Consider the following 26375-nt stretch of genomic DNA (forward strand, 5'->3'; position numbering starts at 1 on the left):
ACATACCACATAAACTTAAGAGCTGGAGCTGTTCACTACAAGAACCGTCTAAACGGACACAGTAAGGTGACAGGAGAACAAGGCACAAAGCAGTAAGTAGAGGAGGTGATAATAGCAAAAATCCACGGCTTGCTTCTTCCAATCTCTGCAACTATAAGCTCTGAACATGCCAGTTCAAACCAAAAACCAGAAGGTATAAATATCAGTCCTCTATGACAGAAAGAGCTGGGCACCCAAAAGGGCAGAGAGCAAACAGATCTAACAGGGAAGACCTCAGCCCCTACTGCGGGTACAGATCAAAATCCTTCTGGGACTGCTGAAATGTATTTGCCATTGAATTATTAATGCTCAGGTATTTCAGAATATATTAATGCAGCAAAGCTTTAAACGTGTTGTCCACACATTCAATCTTCCTATAACATAACTAACATATACTTCCTATAACATAACTAATCACTATTGAAAACTAGGGTAAAAATAACCAAAAAGCTCTTGTTTTTAACGCCTACCAATAACTTTTTAGGCTAACTTTATTTTTCCTCACACCATACCATATGGAATAAAAATATTATTAGGGACTTTAGCATCCTCTTGTGGTCATAAAACTGCTTTGTAAACAATGTCTACAGTAACTGCAGCAAGTTTGTTTTAACAAAGAATTATTTTTGTTTACAGTAATTACATTCAATACCACATTTTCATACCACATCTAACATTTACACAGTAAAATAACGTTTACAAGAGTACTGAAAGAAAGCAAAATACATTTACAACCATGAGAAAAGTTATTCTAAAGCACACATCGCTAATTGGAATTCACATTTGTTTTATATATTTGAAGTATCTCTCATAGCAGCTCCTACAATCTCTTCTGAGACAAAGTAAATCCTCATTTTCCAAGTTTGTTGAAAGATTACAGTTTTCAAATCTTACTTCTCTTTTTCTCTGCTGCACTACTACATCTTCCCAGAGAAGGAAAGCTCAAAGAGGAACAAAACATTTTCATCAAGTCCTCATCAGCAACAACAGAATTACAACAGTTACCTCCCATCTTTGTTGTATAAATTGGTATTAAGACAAACTGGAAATCAAATTTAGTCATCTTCAGCTTTACTCAGGACACTTTTAAACTCCCTAGAGTTTACAGATCCTTTTATTCTCTAGTACTATTAACAACAATTTTTCCTCACACTGTATGCTTGCATTTGATTTCTGCTCCAGTGTACCTTTCCACGTTTATCTTTATTGGATTAACTTCCTTTCAATTTACAAGCATTCCAGATTTATTCAGATTTGAAATGTGTTCTTCAATTCATCTGAAACTGCCTGCTTAAACAAACGTTATGTGCACTGTTCATTCCATCCTCCACATCCATAATGAAAATACTGCAAGAAAACAGGATTCAGAAAATCTTTTTAGATTCCCCCATAGAAATTCTTCCTCGCTACCAAAAACATGGTTAAAAGACTACCCAGAGAATAGCTAGTCATCCTAGCTTACTCAGAGCCTAGACAAGGCTATCAACTATCATCCAGTTATTCACCACAGTGCAGTTATTAGCTGTGAAATGTGGCAAGTTAAACCTGACCAAGTTTGGTATTTTTTGACAGATATAGAATATTTATAACCATACTATCCCTTAGAAATGAATTATTAAAATGTTTGTCCTAGCATTTAAATTAGGCTAACATGAAGAACTCATGCCACAGTCCCTTTCTAAATATGCAAGCCTGCACCTCTTCTCCTCTACCGCTCTGCTATTCCCAGATTTCCTCAAGTTTTGCCAAATAAACATCAATTGTTCCTAACTTGCTTCAGAAGTTCCCTTTACCTCTTTACTAGCGATGCCAGTAAAGCCACTCACAACACACCTTAGCCACTTACTAAAATTAACTGTTCGGGACTTTTGTCCCCATGAAGATGAACGTGAGAACGGTTTTGTTTTCTGGTCCTGAATCTCACCTCACCTTTTGTAGCTTTCATCTAACTCGAGGACTAAGAAGCCACAGACCTTTGTGGATGAATGAAGTGGCATCAAATTAATTTCAAGGTGCCTGTGAACCATTAATCCCTGTGTAGCAACTGGTGAAATTAAGGTACAAAATACTGATTTATCCATGGAAAAGGCATTTGTGCTCGTGTCCTGAGCATCTGTTCTAAACAGAAGCTGTACAGAAGGGCCTCAGAGCTCCAACATTAAGTCAGAAGATTTGCTAACTTTGCTTGCTGAACTCAAAACACTTACATAACACCTTTTTGTACGTGGGTGTAGAAACAAAGGACATAATAAAGTGTTCTCAGTCCTGTTTGGGAAACAGGTACACCATCTCTTTCATTTATTGTTATTTTCTAAAGAAAGTCCCCTCCTTCCACAGAGCAAAGCACTGATCGAGTGGCATACAGATGCTTGTGTAAACATTTTATAGTAAAATCAGCAGCACCTGAATTACAGGAATTGCAGCAATATAATTCCTACCTAAATTAACTGAAATGAGCAGATGTATTCCTTTTCACTGGAAAAAGGATCTATAATCAATTTTTTTCCGCTGCAAAGCAAGCTAATAGCAAAGGTGCAAAAGAAAACTGCATAAAAATAACATTGCTATTTTAATATATTGAGACAAAATAAAAGCTCTGCTCCCACCTGGTGGCAAAAGAACTGTAGACATTTACTGTTTCTGTACGAAGTTAACCTACAGCTGAAGCCAACTTGGACAAGACGAAGTAACTTCTTCTTCTGTGGTAAGCAGTTCTATTTTTACTGATACCACAGAAGTTTTAAGTTAAAATCAATCACCAAACGATAGCGTAAGCTTAGAGTGTAACATACACTGCATGTATGGGTTCCAACAAACCAGGATCTGCACATACACACACCTTAGTACAGCCAACTGCGTTTGTGACACTCAAATGAAAAATACACAGGATAAACTTTCCTCTCAGCAGACAGGTTTAAGCAACGAGACAATTACTGAGCAAGCATGTGGATGCGTGGCAGGCATGTACTTCGGGGTATCCTGAACAGAAATCTCCAGGTCAGCTTCCAGTTAGAGGAGAAAATGATCTTTGACTTGAAGTTGTCACACATGAACTGCTGCAGTACTTGTAAATTAGCTTCTGGCCTAAGTCGGCAAGATTTTGCAAAAACCTTTTTACATACGGACTATTTCACAAATTTAAAATACTTATTTTTGTTCAGTGACATAAAATACAACTAACTGGCTCTTTTTCTTCATGTTTTTGCAGATTCAGTTGGAAAACAAACGTCATTCACGTGCTAGCATTTCTCATTGAACTACAGATACAATACCAACAGTCCGAGCCTTTATATCACACATTTTTTCCGAATGTACCCTTTGGACAGTTCATTATGATTACTCTAACAGGCAGTAAATAGTATTACTTCTGAATAAAATAATATAGTTTAAAATGGGTAAGGATGATTCATCAAAATTCAGAAGACAAACCATTAAAGCAACAGATCCATAAATATAAATACTATTTCCTGAATTAGAATTCCTGAAGCAGAACCTATTTAGGTGTTACACTTAAGCTCCTGCAAGCATCCAGGAATTTCAGGTACTTCAGCACAAAAATATTAACATTTTTCTTTTCTGGAATGCATTACAAGATCATAAATACCGGATAATATGACACACTGTTTTCAAAACAAACTTTTCTAATGTGTTCTCCCTATTACAACAGTATACAGTCGAATCTAACTAGTACATTAAAAAAAAATAAATCACAGGCCATTTAAGCATATTGTTTGAAAAGCAGCACTATTTTTACTGCACTTGGTACAATATGACAATGTCTCGTTGCAATGTTTACTCAACTCCGGGGGACGCAAACCTAGCTTATTTAAATTGCACCTTTCCCAGCTGTGTATTAACAGTCATCTCATTAAGAACATTAGCAGAGGAACCTTCTCTCAACACTGTGCACTCCTGTTTACAAGCGAAGAAACAATACCCTTCTACTGTACCATCCACTCGTGTGTGTTAACTATACCTGCAATCTTTATGGCTACAGGATCCTCTGAAACTGGAACAGGCCCCTCTTTGACTTCAACCTGTTTTTCAGGGACCAGAGTAGATGTGGCAGGAGGGGTATACTTAGTCTCAACATAGACCACAGATGTGGAAGCAGAGGGCTTGGAATTGTGAAAAAGACTAGCCCACGATTTTGCAGGCTGATTAACAGGGACTGATCCTGCAACCGGGACAGTTGCCTCAGTAGTAGGTGAAGCTTCCTCAGGCTTAGCTTGGTCTGAGTCAGTGCTTTCCACAGTGTGCAATTCTACCCCATTGGCAGCTGTGTCCTCACCCGAGGATTCAAGTGTTTGTCCATTAGTAACGCCAAGAGTTTCAGTAGTATCAGTACCAGCATAAGACTGTACAACAGCTGTCCTTAAAGGGCTATCTCTGCCAGTCTCTGAGGGGATGCAAAACTGTTCAGAATTAGTAACACTGCATACCTCAGGCTGCCCTGCAGTCCTGGTATTGTCTAGTGCGCTAGAAACAGAATCATCAGAAACAGCTTCGTTAACGAAGTCCACAGAATTGTCCGGGCTGTTGCAAGTCCTTGGGGTGGCCAGGGAGGGGATGTCTCCCGTCAGTTCCGTATCCTCCGTGCTTATACTGTTCAGTCCCGATGAATTTGCATGGCCATTTACAAGAGCTTCTGTGGGAGCGATGCCGTCTTCCAAGTAACTGTAGTATCCGGGGGGCCTTTTTTTCTTCTTTTTGCGCTCCCTTTGCCCGAGGCCTCCAGACAAGCCATCGTTTTCAGCGTTAGAACCGCTGTCCAAAGCGAGGGTTGGATCGCTGAACTGGCAGTCAATGGAGTTGTAGTTTGTTTCGCTGAGGCTATCATCAGGGGTTTTCTGAGCAGGTGCACAACTGAGAATGAATTCTGGAGCCTGAGGATTCAGAGTGCTTGAAATACTGTAGTCAGTGTTATTTAGCACAGAGGACTCTGTCTCAATAACTTCATTAACACCAAATTCAATTCTCTGATACTCTTCCCCTGGACAAAAGAAAGCAAACCTTAGTTATTGAATGACATCCAATCAAACAGCTACAAAAATCAAGGAAAAAAAAAAGTATTTTCCTGCAACGCAGAAAACAAGCAACATTCCCTCAAACAAAAATTGTTCTTGTTCTTTATCTCAACCCTAATGACCATTTTAAAAGCATCATTTTCCTGAAGACTATAGAGTCTATCTCAGCTTTTCTTAAACAGTTTTTCCTAAAATATGTAATTTTCAAAACCACTGCACTGTTCCTGCAAGGAACGCCTGTTAAATTGACCTATTAAGAATAACTATTAAAACCCAATGACTTTAGCAATGGAATGCATTAAGTTAATTACGGAGCAAGTGCATCTAGAATATGGTGCAATATTTAACTCCACACTTCTAAAGTCAGCCTTTTCCATAGGCAACTAGAAAGTGCAAGACTGTAACAGTTTATCCCCTAAAAATGTAGAGTTTGTTACTTTTTTTCCTGGCGTGTAAAGATTTATCATTATCATGAACAACTGAAAAATATTTTCATTTTAAATTGTACAGAAACAGTGCAACTAGTTTTTGGAACTCTAAGCTCATCAATAACTTACTGAATTTTATGACAGCTGAATGTATGACTGACAGCGTGATATATATATGACTGATTCCAAGACAAGAAATGGAACAGACATACCTCAATGCAAGTCAATGTTCAACTCGTATGTACAATCAATGCTGAGAATTTTGTGGATTACGTTTTTTAAATTTATCCTGGAACTTTGACATGAAATGCTAAGAAATATTCTCATGGCAAGCATGAGAATATCAATATCACCAAAAATTATTAGCCACAAAGTATTGCAATTTCATGGAACTTAATTAGTTTTATAACGAATGTGCTCCAACTACTAACACTGACTACCTCAGTTACAACCATTTTCACAAATAGAGATAAAATTAATGAAATTTCTGAGTCTCAGAAATGTTTAAGGTAAGCTCACATTTTAGTGCTTGCAGGTCATTTAGATTTGCAGGTCTTCCTATGATACGGATGTCACTGTGTCAAATACATGAATTTCAATATTTTCTGTTTGCTCTAAGACGAGGAGCTAAAAAGCACTTTTCAAACTTTTAAAACTTTTACAAGAGAATCAAACAACACTGAGCACTATTTCCAATAGAATAAGTTGGTACACCAAAAATTTTCAGCGTTTTTGACGAACTTATGTATAACATGTCAACAGGTGCGTGTTTTCAAGTATATCAATGAAATCATTCAGCAGAACTTCCCAAAGGAGAATCAAGGAAATAATCTTATGAAAGAACAGAGTCTAGTGGAGAAAGTTTTGCTACATAACTGTTTCAAAACTCCCCAAGTCCTTTCTAGAAAAGTCAGTTGGCAAAAATATTAACTTTGAAAAAAAAGAGATGTACGTATTTTTAAAATCAAGTGAAGAGTAACACACATTCAACGTGTGTTGAGGTCTGACGCATGCAATAGCAAAATACTCCAAATTAATTAATAAAGATCAGTCAAGTAATCATATATAATGTCTTGCACGATCAGTAGCTCACACAATTTCAGAATAGAACTTCATGCTAAATTACAATATAAAAATATAGTTGTTAATTGCTTTTCTCTCAATACGTTAATTAATGAGCTGTAAACAGATGTGACCTCTATCAATTTTGATCTGGCTGCCGGTTAGGCTAAAAGAAACTTTAAAAGGGACAGAGAAAAACTCTCCATACAAACCTGCTTTCTTTAAATCGTGTTAACAAGAGCCTGAATTTCAAATTCGCTCAGCCTTCCCCCCACACCCAGGATTTCCTAACACTGTGCCTGTCAGGCTGCCTTTCACCAGCTACTTCTGCAATCAGCACTAGCTATCACCCAGCAGAAGAGAGAGCTTAAGTTTCTTTCTAAATCCACAGCCTGGAGGCAGGGAGGTGGAGTGATGTTGCCTGATACCACTTAAGAGGGAAGGGCTGGGAGATCTCAGGCATCACCTAACTCTGTTCAGCACCAACAGTAACTGGCTACTGAATCAGTGCTACGCGCTGGCTGCCTTGCCAGGACGCACAGCTCAAAACCAGCCGCAGCTTCATTTGCTTGCGGAGGCCGGCCATGGGTTTTAGAGGACACGGGACACAAATCCACAACATAACTAGTCCTCATTAGTTCATCTGAGGATGTAGCAACTTGTTAGTTCACACATGAACCGAGAGCTAGTTCTTTACCTGCTGTTAAAACAGTAAAAAGCACAAGCAGCAACTCATAACGTGTAATATTCCTCCAGCCACAGTAAGAGTGAATTGTTTCAAATCCCTGCCAATTCAAAATAAGCTGGAACTTTTGTTTCTTTTCCAAAATCTCAGTTTGGAAAAAGAATCAAAAAATAGTAATTGCTTTGAAATAAAGATTGGGGTTTCCTTCTGTGGGCGAGTTAAGTCTACCACAGCTAAAAGCGAGGGGGTTCAGGTCTGCCCTCCCAGACTGCTCCTCCATTCACCAGCAAGCTTCCAGCACTTGTGACACCAAAGTCTAACCTGGCAAAAAAATAATCCACAAGAGTATCTTCTTCTGTTCTGGTAAGCTAATCAGCTTACTGTACACTAGACAATCACAAGAGCCAACTCAGGGCAAGTGGAGAGCAGAAAACAAAACATATCCTTTATAATTGTGGTAGAAAGTTGATTTAGCTGAAGGTGCAATGCAAACTTTGTAGGATAATATCTAGCCAAGAGTATAACTGATATTCTAGCATTTAACACAAATTAGGATGACAACTGAAGCACTGAACCTTACACCAGGAATAAAATAATAAACACCAGTATCTACGCTATGGTTAGTTTATGGGTGGCTGGCAGAAGCTCATTTGCTGTAAGATTGTGTCAAGTTCCTTTAAAAAAAATGAGAGTTTTTTTTTTTGTTTGTTTTGACCTTCCACTTTGCTTCTGGGTGATTTTATTTCAATCTAGTTCAGAGCACACTCCCTGAATGGACTGAAACAGATGCATTTGTCAGGAACAACATGGTAGCATATTGAAACAAGCATCAACAGATGCTCCCAGGACAGAGTCTAGGTACAATAACCAAAGCTGTGAATACTTGGCACTAATTAGTCTGAACACAGTTCTGAATATTAGAGCTTCAGCCATGATTTGATTATTTAAGTATTAACAAATCTTCTGATTATGTAATAAAGTTAAATACTGAAGATGAGCAGAAAAAATTAGGCTAGGGGGTGACAACATGGTCAGTAGGTGTCGTCTCATTGTAATTACAAATACTCTGCATAAGCACAGCATTCCATTTTAGTTTCCACAGCTTCCTATGCAGCCATCACAGTGGTAATATGCATGCACAGTACAGTGCAAGCTTGTTAAAGACATTTTTCAGGCAAAGCCTAATTTGCTGTCATTACCTAATCTCAGGGCTGGGAGGGATTCTCTCAGGGTCTAGGAATGATCTGAAAAACATTTGTACAAACCAACTTTCTGCATGGCTTGTTAACATTGAAATCTAAGTCTTAACAGAACTTAAACCCATAGTTAGACAAAACAATGTGTGACTGGATGTCCCGGCCATCAGCAACAGCTTGCACTGCTCCATGGGCCTTTTACTGAACTTGTTAAACGCCTCCTTCAAACTACTCAGGGTCCTAAAAAGGGTCTTGAGCTAAAACAGAGCTCCCCAATTTTCAGAATGCTGCACATCTGCTTTCAAGTAGGATCTGTTGTCCCCTTTATGACTGACTATCTTATTTACCTAAGACCAAAGTTGCTAAGCATAATGATCATATGGTCTTAAACTTTAATATGTGCATTTTGGTCCTCTTAAATACTTCTGAGCAATGTCCTGTCAGACACCTGGATTATTTTGAAGAATATCTGGATGTCGCTTTTATCCCTCTCACATACATCTGGGTAAATCTCAGCTTCCTTGTTCTTCCCTGGGGTTCACCGTAAAAAAGAAAAAAAAAAACAAAACACTAATTTACCTGCTGCATAAAATATTGAGAAAGTTTTATACGATGCAGAGCTATAATCACAGGGTGACTCCTACTTAGCTTTCAGCTTTATTCAACTATGAAGTATGGCCACGTTTCTTTTTCTAACTGTAAGGTTTAGGGCTAAGATGGAGAAGAAATGTGACTGTTACAGCTTTAAAACAGGAACTCTGTAACACATTTTTACATCGAGTCATACTTTCACAGAAAAAAATATAAAAAAAATAGCTGAGCCAGACAGAAACAGTGTCAAAGGGAACACTGGAGAGAGCAACGCTTGCAGAGCTGTCTTCAGGTTAAAACTGCCAGAAAATATTCAGCCTGTGGCCTTAGAAGAGGGCCAGCTGAATGCGACGCAAGTTAGTTGCTTCTTCAGTCCAAGTTCTCTAGCAGGCTCCAGGCCTCCAGATTTTTACAGCTACTGCACTATTTCAGCAGGACACTAAGACTGTGTGGTAACACAATCAAGAAGTAAGCACGTCCACACCAATAAGCTGAAGTTCAATGCAATATTTTCAAATAGTCTTGCCCATCTCATGCAATAAATCGGTTTAAAAAAGCAACCTGCAAAATATACACACATACGCCTGCTGACTGAGCTCTAAAGAATAAATTTAAAAGAGCTTGTAACAAGTCTAAGGGAAGTTTCACCAACTACGTTTTCAAAAAAGGATGTTGATTTCTAACCATGATGAAACTTACCTGTGGACTTAATACCACACGTAACTGTTTCATTGTAAGGGGGAAGCTGTATGAAAAAAGAAATGAAAAAAATCATTAAGAACAATTTCATTTGAAACATCTGATTTGTTTAAGAATAACCCCATTGTTAAGATCTAATTTTCTGAGAGTGTGTCTTGAACTCTTGTTTCTATATTTATCAAATCCCGCACGGCAGCTTCAAGTGTCCTTGCAGATTACCACAATCACTGAAAGATAAAGATTATCTTGGTTACACATCATAGGCTCATCAACTTCTCAACCGATTCACCTCCCGGTATCAGAATCTTCCTTTATCAACAATAACTCACCACAACCTTAAAAAACGAGGAATCTATCCTCCTTTTATATAAAAACTGAAGCAAAGACAGACCCAATTATCTGTGGAAGGACAAAACCAGAGCTTTGCACAGATAATATTCACACCTAAACCTTTTAACTCTCAGCTTAGTTCAGCTACAGTGCTGCCCTTCAAGCGTTTCAACCTAAAATCTATTGTTAATCACATTTAACAAAAGCAAAGATTTCTGAACATCAACCTAAGCATAATATAATCAACCTACACAGAAACCATCTGGATTGTAAATCACCCAAGTATAAAACACTGGCATCATTTTGTGGACTCGGTGGCTGACAGAACTCTTTGTGCTGTGTAACCAGAGGTGGGCAATTTCTAATCCCCCCCATCAACTCCGCCCAAACTTCCCCAGCAGCTGAATGCCTTCTCTTGTGCCTGCCATAAACTGGTAGCCACTGCCTCAGAGCATTCCAGCAGCTGCCTGGAGAACAGCTGAACTGTTTCTGCAGTGGGAGATAAAGCTATGAGAGTACAGTGCAGTTTTATGAGGCTATTCTAAATATTAGTTCAATAATCGATAATTTTAAAGACATCCACTGAAGTCTTCACTTGTGTAAAAGTGCAGACACTTAAGTGTTGCTTTCTTAAAGCAGTGTAGACAACAATGCATCAGAGGTAGCAAGAAAAACATTTCTAAAATTGCATTATTAAAAAGTACATAAGAATGCATACCGTAAAATCCATAATACATCTTAATGCATCAACCTTCCAGGCTCAAAATCAGAGTCCATCGGTGGAAAAAAGACTCCAAAATGTTAAGAATCTATTATCTAAATTAACTTTGAACACAGGTCATATATAATTTTTAACAGTTAAAATGAGAAAAAAATTTACCCTAAAAGTCCACAGTCAACAGCTTGTGGTAAAAATAGTAATTTATTATTTTTACGATTCAAGGGGCTTAATAAAATACAAAGTGAAAAAGAAAATTAGGAAAGAGTAGTCCACCTATTGGTCACCTATATATCTGGTTAATCAACAGCACGTGTAAAGTTGAGATTTCTGAGTTGACTTTTTTAATGCAGCTGGGTCATCTGAATCATCTCAGTCAACAGATGTCTGATAGAATATGTTCAAAATGCCAAGTAAAGAAAGAGACGTTCTAGACGAGGTTTAGCTTTAATTAGTCCCTTGCCTCAGCCTCTGTGTAAGCAAGGGGCTTCAGAAGGCCACCAGCAGCAACAGATGCTGGGACTCCCAGAACAGGCTCTGACCCCAGACAATGTATGTCAAACACCGCTGCAGTTTTATAATCTAACCCTCCTCTTTCATCATCCAGATAATTAGAACATTGAACTGAACCAGATCAAGGACAAGTGTAAGGAACATCGTTCACCCATTTTTGATTTTGACAGCTAACCAGCAAGTGGTACTCTTGAGACAGTTATTCGAACCAGCCTTGCATCCTTTGACGTTTATGCTTCTTCAACATGCTTTATGAGAATAGCTTTAAAGAAGTCAAAACACGACATTTTCATCTTCCACAATGCGAGTGTTAGAATAGCTGCTGTACAATGTTACAGTAACATGAAGTAGGACACAAGCTTCATGCTATTGTTACTGTATTTAATGGTGGGGTAACAGTAATAAAGAAGAAGCGTATTTTACCTGAAGATCTATTCTGCACTGCTTCCCATCTCCCAGAGAAGGCACAAAGCTATCCCTGAAGGCAAGCAGAAGCTATCTTTTTACTTCTGACCCACTCCCAAATCCTCTTCATACACTTTTGTTGTTGCTAGAGGTGCACTACTCTAGTTATACGAGGAAAATTACGTTACAGGAAACTAAGTGACATTCACAATGCTCATCGGATTTGTAAAACGTGACAAAAGACTGTCTAGCTACAGCTGAAGTGTTCGCTTCCTTTATGCTGAGGGAGGAGGATTGAAGCAGGACGGAAATGTTTGGAGGAAAAACATGGAACTTGACCTAAAGGAAAAATTATTTTTTAAGTCTAGACATTAGGACAATGACATAATTCAGTACTCTTCCCTAGACAGGGAATGGTTTCTCACCCTCTACCAAAAACTAGAGAGTAAGAATTTGCAACAGTATCTGTAGTACATTATATACTCAAATACACATTGGACAACTGTTTCCACTCTGTGGCCCTCACTGCAATTGTAATTAGTTCATTATTGATCCACAGATCACATTAATTTCTCATTTCTCAGACCTCATGCACAGCCTTCCTTTTAAGTCTAGCTTTGATGGTTAGCAGTGTTCCACCTGTCAAAACATATTACAAAAACCTGTGCTTCAAAAGGCTCAAAAGATTTAAAAGCTCACCTTACAACCAAGAACACTGCTGAAAAAGTTCTCTATATCCACCTCTAATTAAAAAAAAAAAAAGGCAAATCAAAGCTGAGGTAATAGGGCTGGATAACTCATTTTTCCACATCCTGTCACTACAATGACAGCTATTCCAGCTCTGAAAGATGGCATGAAAAAGAAAGAATAATTCGTTTCTTATTTCTAAAAATGGATTTAATATCCACATACACAAAAAGACTCCTGTTGAATATCTTCAGTTTGTAAATTAGCAAGCTAAGAGCATAATAAAAAAATGCACTGTTATATTTCAAATAGAACATTTTACACATTTATTGTAACATACTACAATACATGTAGCTTTAAAATGTTATTTCTAAACAAAATCTTTAAAGTAGATCTTACCTCAACAGAGCATCGTGGAGTCACAAAGAACTGATTAAATTCATCAGGGCTGAACTCCCCGAAAATATACTAAAAATAAAAGAGAAGGATCTTTGTTAAAGAAGGATTTGTATTTTATGCAATTAATAAATTCATAGTAAAGTTTATAAAGATACTGGCAATCATAACGACCCGTGTGTTGGAAGCCAGAATCTCACCTGTTTGCAGCCCAGTCCCCCACTCTTCCCGAGTCATTAGCAAACTACATCACAGTCTCTAAAACCCTACACAAAGGATTTCCTTAAAATTCCCAGGAGAGGTATCCACAGCATGAGCTCCAGCTCATCCCGTGACCAGTTCTAACCCAACAAATGTAGGGTGAGGCTTTGTATCAGTTCGTACAAACCCCAGACACGATCTGTTTTACCTTCTAGAACAACACAGATACTTACGCTTCACAAGAGAAGAACCACGGAACTGAAACTGCCTAGGTGCAGAAAAACACACAAGGTCTCAATAATCAATTTCATTACAGTTGCTCTGATGAGTTTTGTTACCCTAATGCCTGAAGTTCTGCATAACCAACCTAAGATGAAATGCCTTTTCCCAACATCAGTTCCTGCCCTCTTAGATAGTGTCTATATTATAATCAAAAAGCACATACTCAGAAAAAAAAAATCACACTAAGATGATAGTTTACATTTAGTTTACAGCAAGTGAAACACTGGCAACCAACAGGCCTGTAATGCTGGCACTTCGCAGCACTTGGAGTTTCTCTGAACCACCCTCATCAGTCGTAACTAGCTGAAGAGCATCTGAGCACTCAGGACAGCAAGTTAACCATTAATCAACATTAATTTCCCTACAGTCTATAAATAACATTTAGAAGACAAGAGGCATACACTAGCACTTGATAAAACTTCTACAAGCTGTTTCAGACTCTTTCAGTTCCAAGGTTAATACTTTCAGATGTGTACCTGCCGAGAGATCAGACACATTGAATTGTGATTCCTTCAAACGCCCGCCTGGAATGTGCCCTACACCGCATCAATCTCTGCGCCTGGCAACGCTGTTCACCGTACCTCAAAGTCCCGCTCACAGATAATAAATCGGTTGGGACTTCACCACACAAGCTCCGAGGAAAAGGGGTTTCAGACCCAGATTGCTTACACCCAGCTTTAATGCAGCAAGGGCCTGACTTGCTCAGAAGCATCGTTGCTTGTCACAGATGTTTCCAGGGCACAGATCGGGGCATCGGCAGCCTCTTACCATACAGTGACTCCAGCCCCGCAGTTACCCGAGCAAAGTATGAGCACAATCACTGTGGCAATGCTTACAACAGGGAGCAGGTCCAGCCTCACACTGGAATCATTTGTCTTACATCGCCATTTAGTCCTTAGGCCTCTCCAAAAAGTCTACAAGTCAAATACTAAGGTATGAAAAATTAAAATACTACTGAAAAATTTGGATGAAAAAGTCATGCAGAGATGAGAAAGGATCTTGTTTCCTTGCTCATTAAGTAAGTCCATCTCCTATATAAATTTCATACAAACTTCCTCCATGTTTTCACAGAGTAATGAAAAATACAAAGAATAACAGAATTACGTAAATTAGTTTACCAAAAGGGATGCTGTTACTTCAGAAGCACTGGGTATTTGAATAGTGAAATGCTACAATTCTAAGACTAAAAAAAATTCATTCTAAGAATTTAAAATTTCATTTTAAAACAATAATTAAACTTCCATTTTAAAACAATAAGCAAAAATATTTTTTAGCACTGAACTGCATATTTCAAAAATTAATCGTGATCTATGACCTCAGCTGAACAAGAACATCTGCGTGAAAAGCATGCTGAATAGTTAGTAGTCAACGATGTCAATGGTAACCCACAAGGCAGAGCAGGAATAATGCTTGCAGGAGAGTGCAGTCTTCTGCCAACACCAGAGTTGGGAGAAAAATTGAGAGGGCAACACAGAGTTTTGAAAATTTCCTACTGTAATGTTGCCCATAGTCTTTTACAGATGCATAATCCTTAAGAGGCTTAATTCAGAGTCAAATCTGATCTTCCCCTCCTTCTCAAACTCCCTCTGCAACCTACGTACAAGCTTTCTGTTCCAGCTCCTGGGAGGCAATCCTCCCTCCTGTCTTAGTGAGCAGGTATTTTGCATTGCATTTCTCCTGCTGCTCCCCAGACTGTGTACCTTAGCAGAGCAGCCATCTACTTAGAAGCGCATTCAAGTATCCTTTAAGATAAACCAAAGTCCGGTGGGCTTGATTTCTGCCACAGATAAAGAGCAACATGAAAACAGCCTTGTATTATAACTTTCAAGTATCTTCCACTTGTAGCTGTTTAAGAAAAACAAATGGAAAATAATAGTCTCTTCTGCGGGGGGCTGGAGAGGAAGAGACTTTGTGGAACTCTAGGGAGAAATAAATCCCTCTCTGCCACCTTCCCAGTTTCTCGTCAGTGTTTCCAGACCTCTCCTCGGGAATGGAAAAACAAAACTGCAATCCCTGAACACAGGGATGGATCCCTTCCAGTTTGGAATTCACAACTGTAAACCAATTTGACTGTTTGCCAGACACATACAATATGTTATTAAACGCATCAAAACAAACAGTATTTTAGCTAATGTGAGTAATCACATACCAACACAGCAAAACGCCTTCCCTACAATGCATGAGCAGAAATTGACGTTTTTGCCATTAATTCTAAGGTTTTTAACCATACAAACAAGACAGCAGAAGGCATGATGGTAAATCTCTTCTTTCAGAATATTGACACAACTGGCACACGAGTGACAAAAATCAAAGCAGCATGAAATATACTTTGTGCAAATCTGAAATGGCACCTCTTCCACATGAAGCTGCTAATGGCATGGGTGCTCCAGGTTTTAATTAAAATATATGCTATCAGTACTTCAGATCCAATTTATTTATTTCCATCTATCAACAATTTGCAATTACAGTTCTGGGACTTATTCAAAACATTTTCATACAGCTTTGGACAGTGTCAAAAAAAGAAATACTACTAAATTCCTGAAAAGGTTTCAAAGAACCAGGTACAACTGTACTCTGACCTCCTTCCTATCTGAGCAGAGGACATCAAAAGACCCAAACCTTTGCCTCCTGCTTCAAGGACTTAAAATTGGGATGGACCACAATATCATACAACTACTAGACAGATGGATTTTTTTTTTTTAAAGATCACATTTACATTATTTTTTTCTATTATTTACGTGTATTGAATGAATGAGCCCAGTGAAGCTGGTAGAGCAGGAAGGATTTCCAAAACGCACTAGCAAGCCTGGCATCACCGGTTTTTGCTTTCAGCCTGCCGTGCTGTAAGGGATCACATTTCCTTTTGTCAAGTACCTGCCTCACAGAGTTCTCATGTTAAACACCTCTTTTAGAGCAAGTTTTCCAAAGACCCTAAATGTCACTTGAAACACCACCAACTGACAAGAAAACTAAACTCACTTTTTCAATTTGATTACAACTGAACAAAATACATCTGCATTCCAGCAGATTTTATGCCATTTTGAACAAACAAAAAAAAAAAGACAGAATTAAACAGCCTGACCCGCAAGCTCTCTCCACACCAACTTTTCTTGCTGTGCTCTCCTTAACCACTTATAAAATGAATGCAAATGTTACCCCACTGCCTGGAATTAAACCTCCGCTGTATTCCAGTCCTGCCACATGAACGCTCTCCGGAGGAGCGCAAGGAGGAAGAGCACGTTACGCAGCTGCTTGTCCTAGAAAACTCGGTAGAAATAGCCCTGCTCATGCATCATCATCTCGGCATCACCTGTGCAACGAGAAAGCTAGGAAAATGAAGTGTCAGCTTTTGCTTTCAAGAAGCATTAATGTGGCTTTCATCTGATAACCAACAGCTTCAGATCTTCCAGTCAGATTAGTTTAAGTTGCAAATACTCCCACTTCAACGGCTTTTTCACAAAGGAGTTAAAAATACAGCTTTTTACTTAATGGCAACAAGGAACGATTCAAGTGTATCTAAGCAGAAGGCCTGACAAGTAAAAACTAGTTCACGTATAAACTGACAAACTAGTTTATGTACACCATAAGCTGTACAATCTTGCTCATCTAGATACTTCTAGAAAGCGTGGTTATTCTTGGAGCTACCAGAATGACCCAGAGCGGAGGAAGGAAGCAAACCATGCGGACAGACGCGGCAGTGGAGAGCCACGTGTCCGAGAACACGTGGGTTTTAGCAGTAGAGAAAATATTCTTATATTAGGCATCCCGGCAGCACATGAAGGGTCTCTCTATCTTTACTTCGCTTGAACTTAGTCAGGATTTGTCAATTCTTTTTTTCTTGAAGATGTAGGGAAAAAACAACCTTCCTTCAGGTCCTCCCTCCTTTTGATACGGAAATCCATTAAGTCCCAGTACATGGATTGTTACTTTGTTTGATACAAGGCTTTCTGAACTTTCAAATCCCATGAAACATAATGCTAAGACGCTCATAAAAACAGACAAGCTCCCACATCCAGGAGCTACTAAGACCACTGTCCATCTTTACGGTGATATCACAGCAGAAACAGAAATATTTTAGACAAACCAGCTTCTGAAAAGAAAAACGATATATCCTCTAAAAAGACTGCACAAAAATAAAACACAATTTAAATTATGTAAATTATTTTGAATTATGTAAATTAAATTTAAATTATATTATATATAATGGAAAGACCATTTTTATCAACAAGAACTACAGGAATAAAGTTGAACTTGAGGGTGGAGGGGCTGCGCGTTAAAGCTTGTAACAGTTGAAAACCCAACAAATTGCGAGCAAACTCTTCGCACCGCTTACAGGCCTCTCTCACTCGCCTGCAGCCCGTAGCCAGAGCGCTAACAAATCCACACAGTGCCCGGAGGAAGATCAGAGCTAGGTAAATGTAGGTCAGCTAAGCCCATGAGTCAGTGCAACTCTGCCTGCCTGCCATTTGAGCAATCGCAGGCTCAAAAAAAAAAAAAATCCAAGAGTGCGTGACTGTGCTTTCCCTTTTTTTTCCAATTTGGGTTTCTCAGATGTTATTACAGAATTCTTCCAGCTGAATAATGTGAGGCATTTTGCACACATTTTACTTGAATTAATCTGGGGAGTTATTCCATTGTTAAAAAAAAAAAGTTGATAGGTTTCAAAAACTCATTTTCTGATCCCAGGAAAAACCAGATCATTGACTGGTACAAAAACACAGGTTGGTGAAATTTCACTTGCCTCCACGGAGTTCATGAAGGGCTGGTTTAATGAAAAAATGGCACCTACAACCTCATGCAAAAATGGGGGCACAACATGATCTGAGCAGTTTCTCCTGAAGACTGTAATTCAAATATTCTCAAAAGCCGAGCTGGTTGTGCTCTTCTGCTATAATTAGTTCTCATCAATTACATAACGCTTTAAATAAGACCAACGCACTGATCAATAATCATACAGAAATCTGCCAAGACTCTAGCTCATTTCTAATACCAAAACGACTTCTGTTCACGTGCTCTCTTCTTTTTGTTACTAAAAAATAGGTACTTACTGGAGTTCTTCCATTTCAACCAAACAGACGCTGCCACAAAGAGCAGCAAGTCTGAGGAAGCTGCCCACGAGGTGTGGCTTTCCCCAGTGGAGATTCTTCTTCTGTTCCACAAAAATGAGGCCCAAAACCAACGGCCACCATTATTTTTTTTTTAAGCAACGCTACTGTAAAGAGGGGAAGTTTCTGTCTTTGAAGAGGGCGATGCACTTTTATCAATTACATGCGACCATAAAGCAATGGCTCACTGACAGGAGGATATAGCTGTAATTTCTATACTTTTTAATTTGCATTCTGTGGGAGACCATCAGCTACTCTCACTTCACTCCCTTTCAAAACACAGAAAGGGTCTTCCTTAGGCCTTCCCCTGGAGCCCACCACTGTAAGCGTGCTACACAAAGAGCAGCAGCAGGGAAGAGCAGCCCCTCTGGGACTCCAGCAGCAGGACCCGGTAAGCGCCCTCCAGCCTGCAGGAGGGTAGATCACTACTGAACCGTCAGAGCTGATCACATCCAAACTCTGGAGAGCAAAAGATAGAATTTCTGACACCCCTACACCAGCAGCTCCTTCACTGCAAACCCACAGAACATCTGCCCGTGACCCACGAAAGTAACTTTTTCCAATCTATTTTCTTCTGATGTCTTCAATCCTAACATGAGCCAAACACAAAAATTCTTTCCTATTGAATTCCCCAGGCAGGCAGTCGTTGCAATTATCAGAAATAAATGCTTCCAAAACGGGTAGATAGGTCCTTACTCGGTTCTGAATTCAAGAGCAGTTGTTGGTAAAAACATTAATGCTAAGCCTCCACTTTCACACGTTTCAAAGAGTTTGAAAACACCAGCTTCGAGCTGGTTGCTCACAATCAGCAGACATTTACTTCAGAGCTCTGCTTGCAGTGAACAAGTTACTGCACCCAACGTGCAAATTCCGAGCTTTTCCTATAACGAGAAACAAAAATAATCAAGACCTGAACTATTCTGGTTTATTAGAACGTGATAAGCACTGAAGAGAGAGAAGTTGGAACATGAAGTTTTTCAACAACACAGCCACTTGAATGCTATTTTATTATAGGTGGGGCAGACAAAACAATCTCTTACTAATTTTATCTAATACTTCCCAGCAGAAAAACCTCGGTGATGACCATTTTTCTCTGCCAGACTAAATTATTAGGGCTGCAACCTTTTGTGCCACATACCTACAGCAGAACGAACTTCTAAGAACAAAGCAGTAAAATTGGTTTTGCATCTGGAGAACACTGTCTTGGCCACGTTAAATAGCAAATTGTCTTTGAACAGCTCACAGAAGTCCACCCAAATTCCTGACATACGATATAAACTGGCACTTTTCTGAAGTTTACAGAACTTTATTTAGCAGCTGAGATTTGGAAGGATTGTTTTCAACAAGCTTTTTTCCATTCCTCCAGGGGGAAGAACAGCACACGTGACACCCTGCCTACCATCCGTGAGTTCCTAGTATCGAGGAGCCTGCACAGGATGCTCGGGGCTAGCAGAACCCAGGCAGCCTTTCCCCGGAGTGGCTGCCAGCCTGGGAGCTTCGGAGGTGCTTGGCAGAGGAAAGCCATCCTTCTTCTGTGCTAGCTTTACCTACATTTACCTCACGGGCAACTCTGATCCTTCAAATCGATAATTCAAAAAAAAAATCAAAATAAAGCCAATGCATCTAGACTTGAGCAAGGTTATTATTAAAGAACAAAAAAGGGAGGTAAAGTTATGGGAAGAAAGTCTCCAGCAAGGCCCTGAGCTTTAGAAATTTAACAAGTTTGAATATAAGCACATTTTAAAGCGAGTTTAAGGAGATTACAACTGGCTTGACAGGCCAAAGATGAAGAAACAAATGTTGAATGAACAGAAGAGACGGGATCAGAAGTTATTGGTGGGGAACACATAATAAAAAAAAAAAAGGAAAGAACTCATCTGTGCCTGCCAGACCCTTCTCCTCTCTAAACACTGAATTCGCACCCAAAATTCTGGAATCACGTCATTCTTCTACTGTTGTCAGAAGTCTCTCTAATCCAGTTACAGCAGTCTATATCTTGAATCCTTTTAATAATGCTCCTTCTCTTATGAACTGCTCCATAAGCTTAAACAGCAGCTGCAGGTGAAGGTGCTCACCTTGCAGATGCTGTGGGTGAGGCTCCAAACAGCACCCTGTTATTTAAGGCAAGGAAATTACACCAAAAAGTTACGCTTCTGAAGTCGAGTACTCAAATGCAAAGCTGCCCAAAAATTAAGATGGCTTGTATCTTCACTTGACTCTGCTCACCCAGTTGCTTACATTCTGTATTTTTTGCTCATTTCCACTGCTGACACCTTCCCAGAGGACTAATGCCTCACAGAGTCAATGCAGACCTGTCCCAGGAGACGCCATGCCGGGCAGTAAGGGGACTGCTGCTCTTCCAGTTTGTCAAGAGAGCTAAAAAAAGCACTGGGAAATAAAGAAAAGTGGGGAAAAAATGGGTAGCTTGTGCTTAACTGTAGTTGTGGAAAACTAAAATCCATCTGTAACAGCACCACAGCTGAACGAGTCACCCACACAGCGCTTTTCACAAGCAATTACTCAAGGCAGGATTTAAGATGGCTAAGATTAGGCGAGGTAAAAATTAGCTGTCTGGACTCCAACCTGGCAGGAGGGCAGATCAGCTCCCTCGGAAGGCAGTCGAGCCCAGCCACCAGCTGCACGCCTCTCCTGAAGGCCCAGCTCCGCATCCCGGCCCCACATTTCAGAAGTGCTCAGCGCTCACGACTACAGCTGGGTGAGCCTTAACCTAAGAAGTTTAATATTAATCCAAATGCAGAGCAAAGTCCTATCAAACCCACAACTGCATTGGCTTTTTTTTTTTTATTATTATTATTATTCGTGGTGGCCAAAGCTAATGATACCAAGCAATGTGGCACAGTACCATGCATTTAACAGAAAGAGAAAATGCTGCCTGACCATTACAGCCAGGAGCCATCTGCTTCGTAAACCACGGCCACAGCTTCTCCTCTCCTCCTGGACACACAATCCCACCTTTTCTCCTGTGCCAGTGCCGGCACACGCTGAACAGGTCGGCGAGATGATTACACTCAAACAGAGAAAACTATCCACGGTTTTTCTTCACACTGGGGGTGGGGATCCCAGGTGAGGAACCAGTATAAAGCAAAAGGTGCAAGTGGTAAGGAGCAGGGAGACTTTCCTTTCTGCAGAGCTGCGACCTGCCCACTGTGGGTTAAAATCTCATGGAGAAACAGCCAAAAACAAAAGAGCAATCTGGGAAAAAAACATGATTTGACTCAAGGGGGTCACAAAAATGAAACACAACTACAACCACATTAATAACGCTAACCCTCCGATCCTGCTGAAGTTTGACAGCAATTCTACAGAGGTTCTTTCCCTGTTTTCTCTCTGCAGGAGCTCCAGCCCCTTGTGCTACTTCAGCAGGTGATAAATGCGTACGCCATCCGCTCTCCCGGCAGACAGAGGCTGAGGACACCATTTATCATGTTGATTCCCAGTGCAGATGCAGCCATCCACCTCCTCTGCCATCCTGGCACGTGGTAGGTAAGTGGCAGCAGAAACCCGAGCGAACGTGGCACTGCCCGTGGCAGCAGCTTTCTATTTTGCACTGGTATCGAAGTTAAAATGAAAACTGGGACACCACACATACGCCACCTCTGCCACCTCCTCCGAGGACGGTTTTAGAGCTTAAGTAGCTGCAACACAACTTTATATAGCTACAGGATAGCTGTTAGAATGCATTCACAGATTTGTACGCTGCCGCAACTAAATCCCAGACAGTCAGTGCATTAAACACCCGTATTTATAAATGGCAGCCTTAAAAGCCGGGTATGAACACGGCAGTAGGTTCACTGTATGACAATGCTGTTGATTTTCAAGCCATTTTTAGGTAGCTCATTTCAAAAGAGCAACACTGACTGCGATGCTACTTCACATCTTCCCCCATACGAGACCCCCTGCCAGCATTCTTCTGCACAAATGAGCGCAGAGAACGCAAAACAGAGTGCCCAAGGTACTGCCAATGCTTTCTGCAATCCTGAAGACAATTTCAGTACCTTGCTTCCCGAGGAAAAGAACTTAGACTGGAGCAGAGTGGCATGCAACTACTGCTGAAGCCAGGGCCCTGGGAGATCAGAGCACACCCCATGTGCCTGCAGAGTCCCCACATCACTGTAAAGGAGTGGGAACAGTGTGGGGGACCCCACGTGTGTGCCACCAAAGCGCCATCTGATCTGCAAGGCTGGCATGGCTGGGAGCAAACCCTCGCGTCTCAGCCCGCACACTGAATTCACAGCATTTTCTGCTCTCAAACGCCACCAATTTAGGAAGCTTTTGAAAGAATGTGCTTCTAACCTAAGCGTACAATGACTCCTTTGGTCCCATATCCAGGAAAACAGATTCCTGAAAATCATTAAAACAGCTGGTAAATACAATCAGTCACTCACGCTATTGTCTGAAATGGCTGTTTTGCAAATAACAATCAGAAAAACCAAACTAAGTTTCCAAATACTGACATCTGCCATTATCAAGTATTGCAACTTTTGGCTTCTCAGTAAGCAGACCAGATGTGGCAGCCTTCTACTTGAAGCCAGCCTTCAAAGATAATCGAATCAGCTGTTGTTCACTAATTGCAGGCTTTTTTTTTTTATGCTGTCATAAAATAAATTTGAAGCACAAACACCAATAAAAAAAAAAGGTACACAAAGCAAACTGCTATAAAAATATAAAACACCGTAGCTCTTAGCTAAACCCGAAGATTTGAAGCTGTAGAAAGTGTAAGCGTTCAGACTAACTGTCAAGTCGTGCTACCACGGAAATGTCACACCTGCGCACCGCACGTAGCTCAGCACACGGCCAGGAGCCATCGTGGCAGCGAGGGATCCCCTGCCACGGCAATTTCTCATCCCGGGACCAACCATTGCTGGCAGCACCCAAAAGACAGAAAAAATGGTGCGCAACTGGCCCAATCCTTCCAGGAGTAAATGCTGATTAAAAACGCTGGAAAAACTATTTTAAGAATGCAATTACAGCAAAGTAGAAAACCGTAGTGGCCTTTCCATGACTATGGTTAGCACTGAGCGTATACAAGCGTTCGTTGCCTTTATCCTCTCCATTAAGGCAATTGACTCTGGCAGCACCCAAAGCGCCCCTTTTGCACCACCAAGAGTGACCACCGCAACCCAGAGCTGGGCCGGGACGAAGGTAAAGCTCCAGAGCCCAAGAACACAAACTTGTTGGCGTGAGCACTCTCAGCAGCTTTACTTGGCCTGCTCTGAAAGCTGACTGCTCCTCTTTCACACTTTTATGATTCTGCTGCGCTTACAGTTTTTGTCGCTTGCAATTCCAGGATGGTAATTTTATGTACTTCATCCTTGCTTGCCGTGAGAGCACACTAACTGCACAAACACTTCTATAAACACTTTGTCGTCACAAGTTTCGTTAAGGAGCTTTCACTATCTGTAACTCACGGAAGTTTAACTTGTGAAGGGGCAATAGCCCACGATCACAGCTTTTAGCTGAGAAGTACATGAATATTGAGACTTGCCTAAGTAAGTTGTCTTTGACTTTCTTCCAGTTTTACAACAATTAACTACAGTGCTCCCCAGAACTTTCCAAACAGTGGCAGCTTTGGTTTTCTATCCTGAAGGCAGCAAAGGAACAGCGAGGTTTTCCATGTTTTATGGACATTTATAGCACCACCACTTTCTTTCTTTGGTAACAACCAGCTATTATTAGAGGCCGTATGATTTAATGGATAGACCGAGGTTGACTGGAACTCAATAGATCGGGCTTCTTCTTGCAGTTCAGCTGGAACTTGTGCTGACTGCGACTCTTTCTCTCTCTCTGCTTTATTTCCCCTCTCCTTTTATCACATCTATTCACATTTAAACTGAGAACACCACCCCACATCATGCACAGGTAGAGCATCAATTTTAAGCAAATCCCCTCCCAAGTAACACAATCCAAAATATGCTGGGTGTGATTAATCCAATTGCCTATTGCTACCATTAAAAAATGCAGCTGAACCTCTTCCATTTGCCTCCTCATCCAACCTACATCTCGCAGCAAGAAACAAAGGGAGTATCAGAATCTTGTCCCATCTCCCCTTTCCTTCTGTCAATGTAGTTTCCTGAACTCTGACCTTGTACAGAAGTATGGTTTGAATTCATGTCCCTCTCTAAAAGGTATGTGAATCTGACCAACCGAGTGGCATGTGCAACAAGAGCTCTGCTTTACCGGAAAACCAGGAGAGAAATCCGTGGTTTGATACCACACACGGCATCTGAGGCCTTGTCCTCACACACTGGAAGCTGGCACATGCAAAGGACTCGCTCTTGCTGTCCGATACGTGGCGATCCGGTCTGCAGCTCAGGACTCTTCGGTGCTAAATCAGGTGATCTTGAACCAACCTCAACCGCATGTGTTTTTGCGACACAGTCTGAAGAGCGGGCTGTGGACAAGTTCCCACCGAGATAGGTATGTGCATATGGCCAAGCTGTTAAAGCACCCGTGAAAGCAGCAGCATTACCTTGCTGCTGTAAGGATCGCTATGGGGAACACGTTGCTACACTACCTCCATAGGAATCCCACCCCAACGGGACAAAACATTTTCATGACAAAAGCCCTGACTTCTTTGCATGGAGGATATACGATTCCTGTATTTTAAATTACACTTGTAAATCCGTCGCCAGCCTGCAAAATTCATGGGGAAAAATGAGGCAGGAAGCCTGTGAGTCACTCCAGCAGGCTCTGAGCGTATGAAAAAACATGCCTGCTGCACTGAGGGAATACAGCACGGCTATTTCTGCTCGTATGCTCAGCTTCATTCAAACAAAGAGAGAAATGTCTTCCATACACACAATTCTTTCAAGAAAATCGACTTCAAGTTTTTTTATAAATGCATCTTTTCACACAACCTGAAACAAGATGTTTCTTCTTACAGACAGGGCATTTTTCTCTTCCAGCTCAAAGCTGAACCCCAATTCTTTTATCAAATTGAAACAGTTACAGAAGGGGTTTTCCAGTTCATTCAGGGGAAGCTGATCCACATCCCTTTCTTTCCAAACTTAATTCCAAGACAAACAACATATAATACTTCTTTTAAAACTTTCATAGACCATGCAAATCCACATACAATGCTATAAACAGCAAAATTCCCCAAAGCACCTTTGTACATTTTTCATTTCTGCTGTGCTAACTTTTGTGACCATCACAGGACTGCAAGAATGCCTTCCTTAATTTTGTGTCAAACTTTTTTTTCATACTTTTCCATAGGGTATATGCTTTAAATTAGCCTTACACAATCACTTTGTCAGGGCTACTGTGACTTAAACTACCTCCTGCCTAGGTGTAGGTGAAAAAACAGCTCTTGCAACATGCACTGCAGATTAATAGATCTTACACCGTCAAAGAGGAAAAGTTCTTAAATGTATTTAAAATATCAAGAACATCTGCAATTAAATTAGGTATTAGCGAGTCAAATGCAAAATGAAAAAGACTAATGTACTTCAAAGTTTTACTCTATTAGGGTGTTAATGAACATATTACCATGAGCTCTGATCTAGCAAAATCCTTGAAGTGTTTTCAAACTAATCCACATGGCACCATTATTGGGAATACCACTTAAAATATGTAGTAATAAACCTATACATTACAATTTCATGAAATAAAAATAGGGTTTAGAAACCCAATTTTAAAATATTTGCTTCTTCGTTGTGGTGTCTGTGCATATATACGCACATGTGTACACACACACACGCTATTTTTCACTATGAAGCATAACCCTTTGTCCCATAATCCTGAGTTGTATGTTTAATGACCACACATAAAACACTTCCACCAAAAAGAAAAACCGCAGTTCTAGCATGTTTAATTCTTTGGAAATGAACATCTACATTGCTGAAATGGCATTAGAGTGACAAATGACTATAATCCAGTGGCCCAAGGCCAGCAAGTTCTATTCCAACGGCTTTGCCTGTTTTGTACGACACAGCATGTTGCACGTATATCACCAAACAGAAACCAGACAGCTTAGTTTACCTATAAGCAA

The 26375-nt window shown here is 40.3% G+C and overlaps 1 protein-coding gene across 1 annotated transcript in view; it reads right to left on the reverse strand.

The window, feature by feature from the left end:
* Positions 1-26375, reverse strand: part of USP10 (ubiquitin specific peptidase 10) — a 50801-nt gene that overhangs the window by 20304 nt on the left and 4122 nt on the right. Inside the window, exons 2-4 of the mRNA XM_080552036.1 lie at positions 12780-12848; positions 9728-9773; positions 4016-5032 (exon numbers count right to left, since the gene is read on the reverse strand). Coding sequence (XP_080408162.1) covers positions 4016-5032; positions 9728-9773; positions 12780-12848 — 1132 coding nt within the window. The remainder of the gene's footprint in view (positions 1-4015; positions 5033-9727; positions 9774-12779; positions 12849-26375) is intronic.

Source organism: Anser brachyrhynchus (assembly GCF_964034855.1).
Source record: "Anser brachyrhynchus genome assembly, chromosome: 12".
NCBI classification, from domain to species: domain Eukaryota; kingdom Metazoa; phylum Chordata; class Aves; order Anseriformes; family Anatidae; genus Anser; species Anser brachyrhynchus.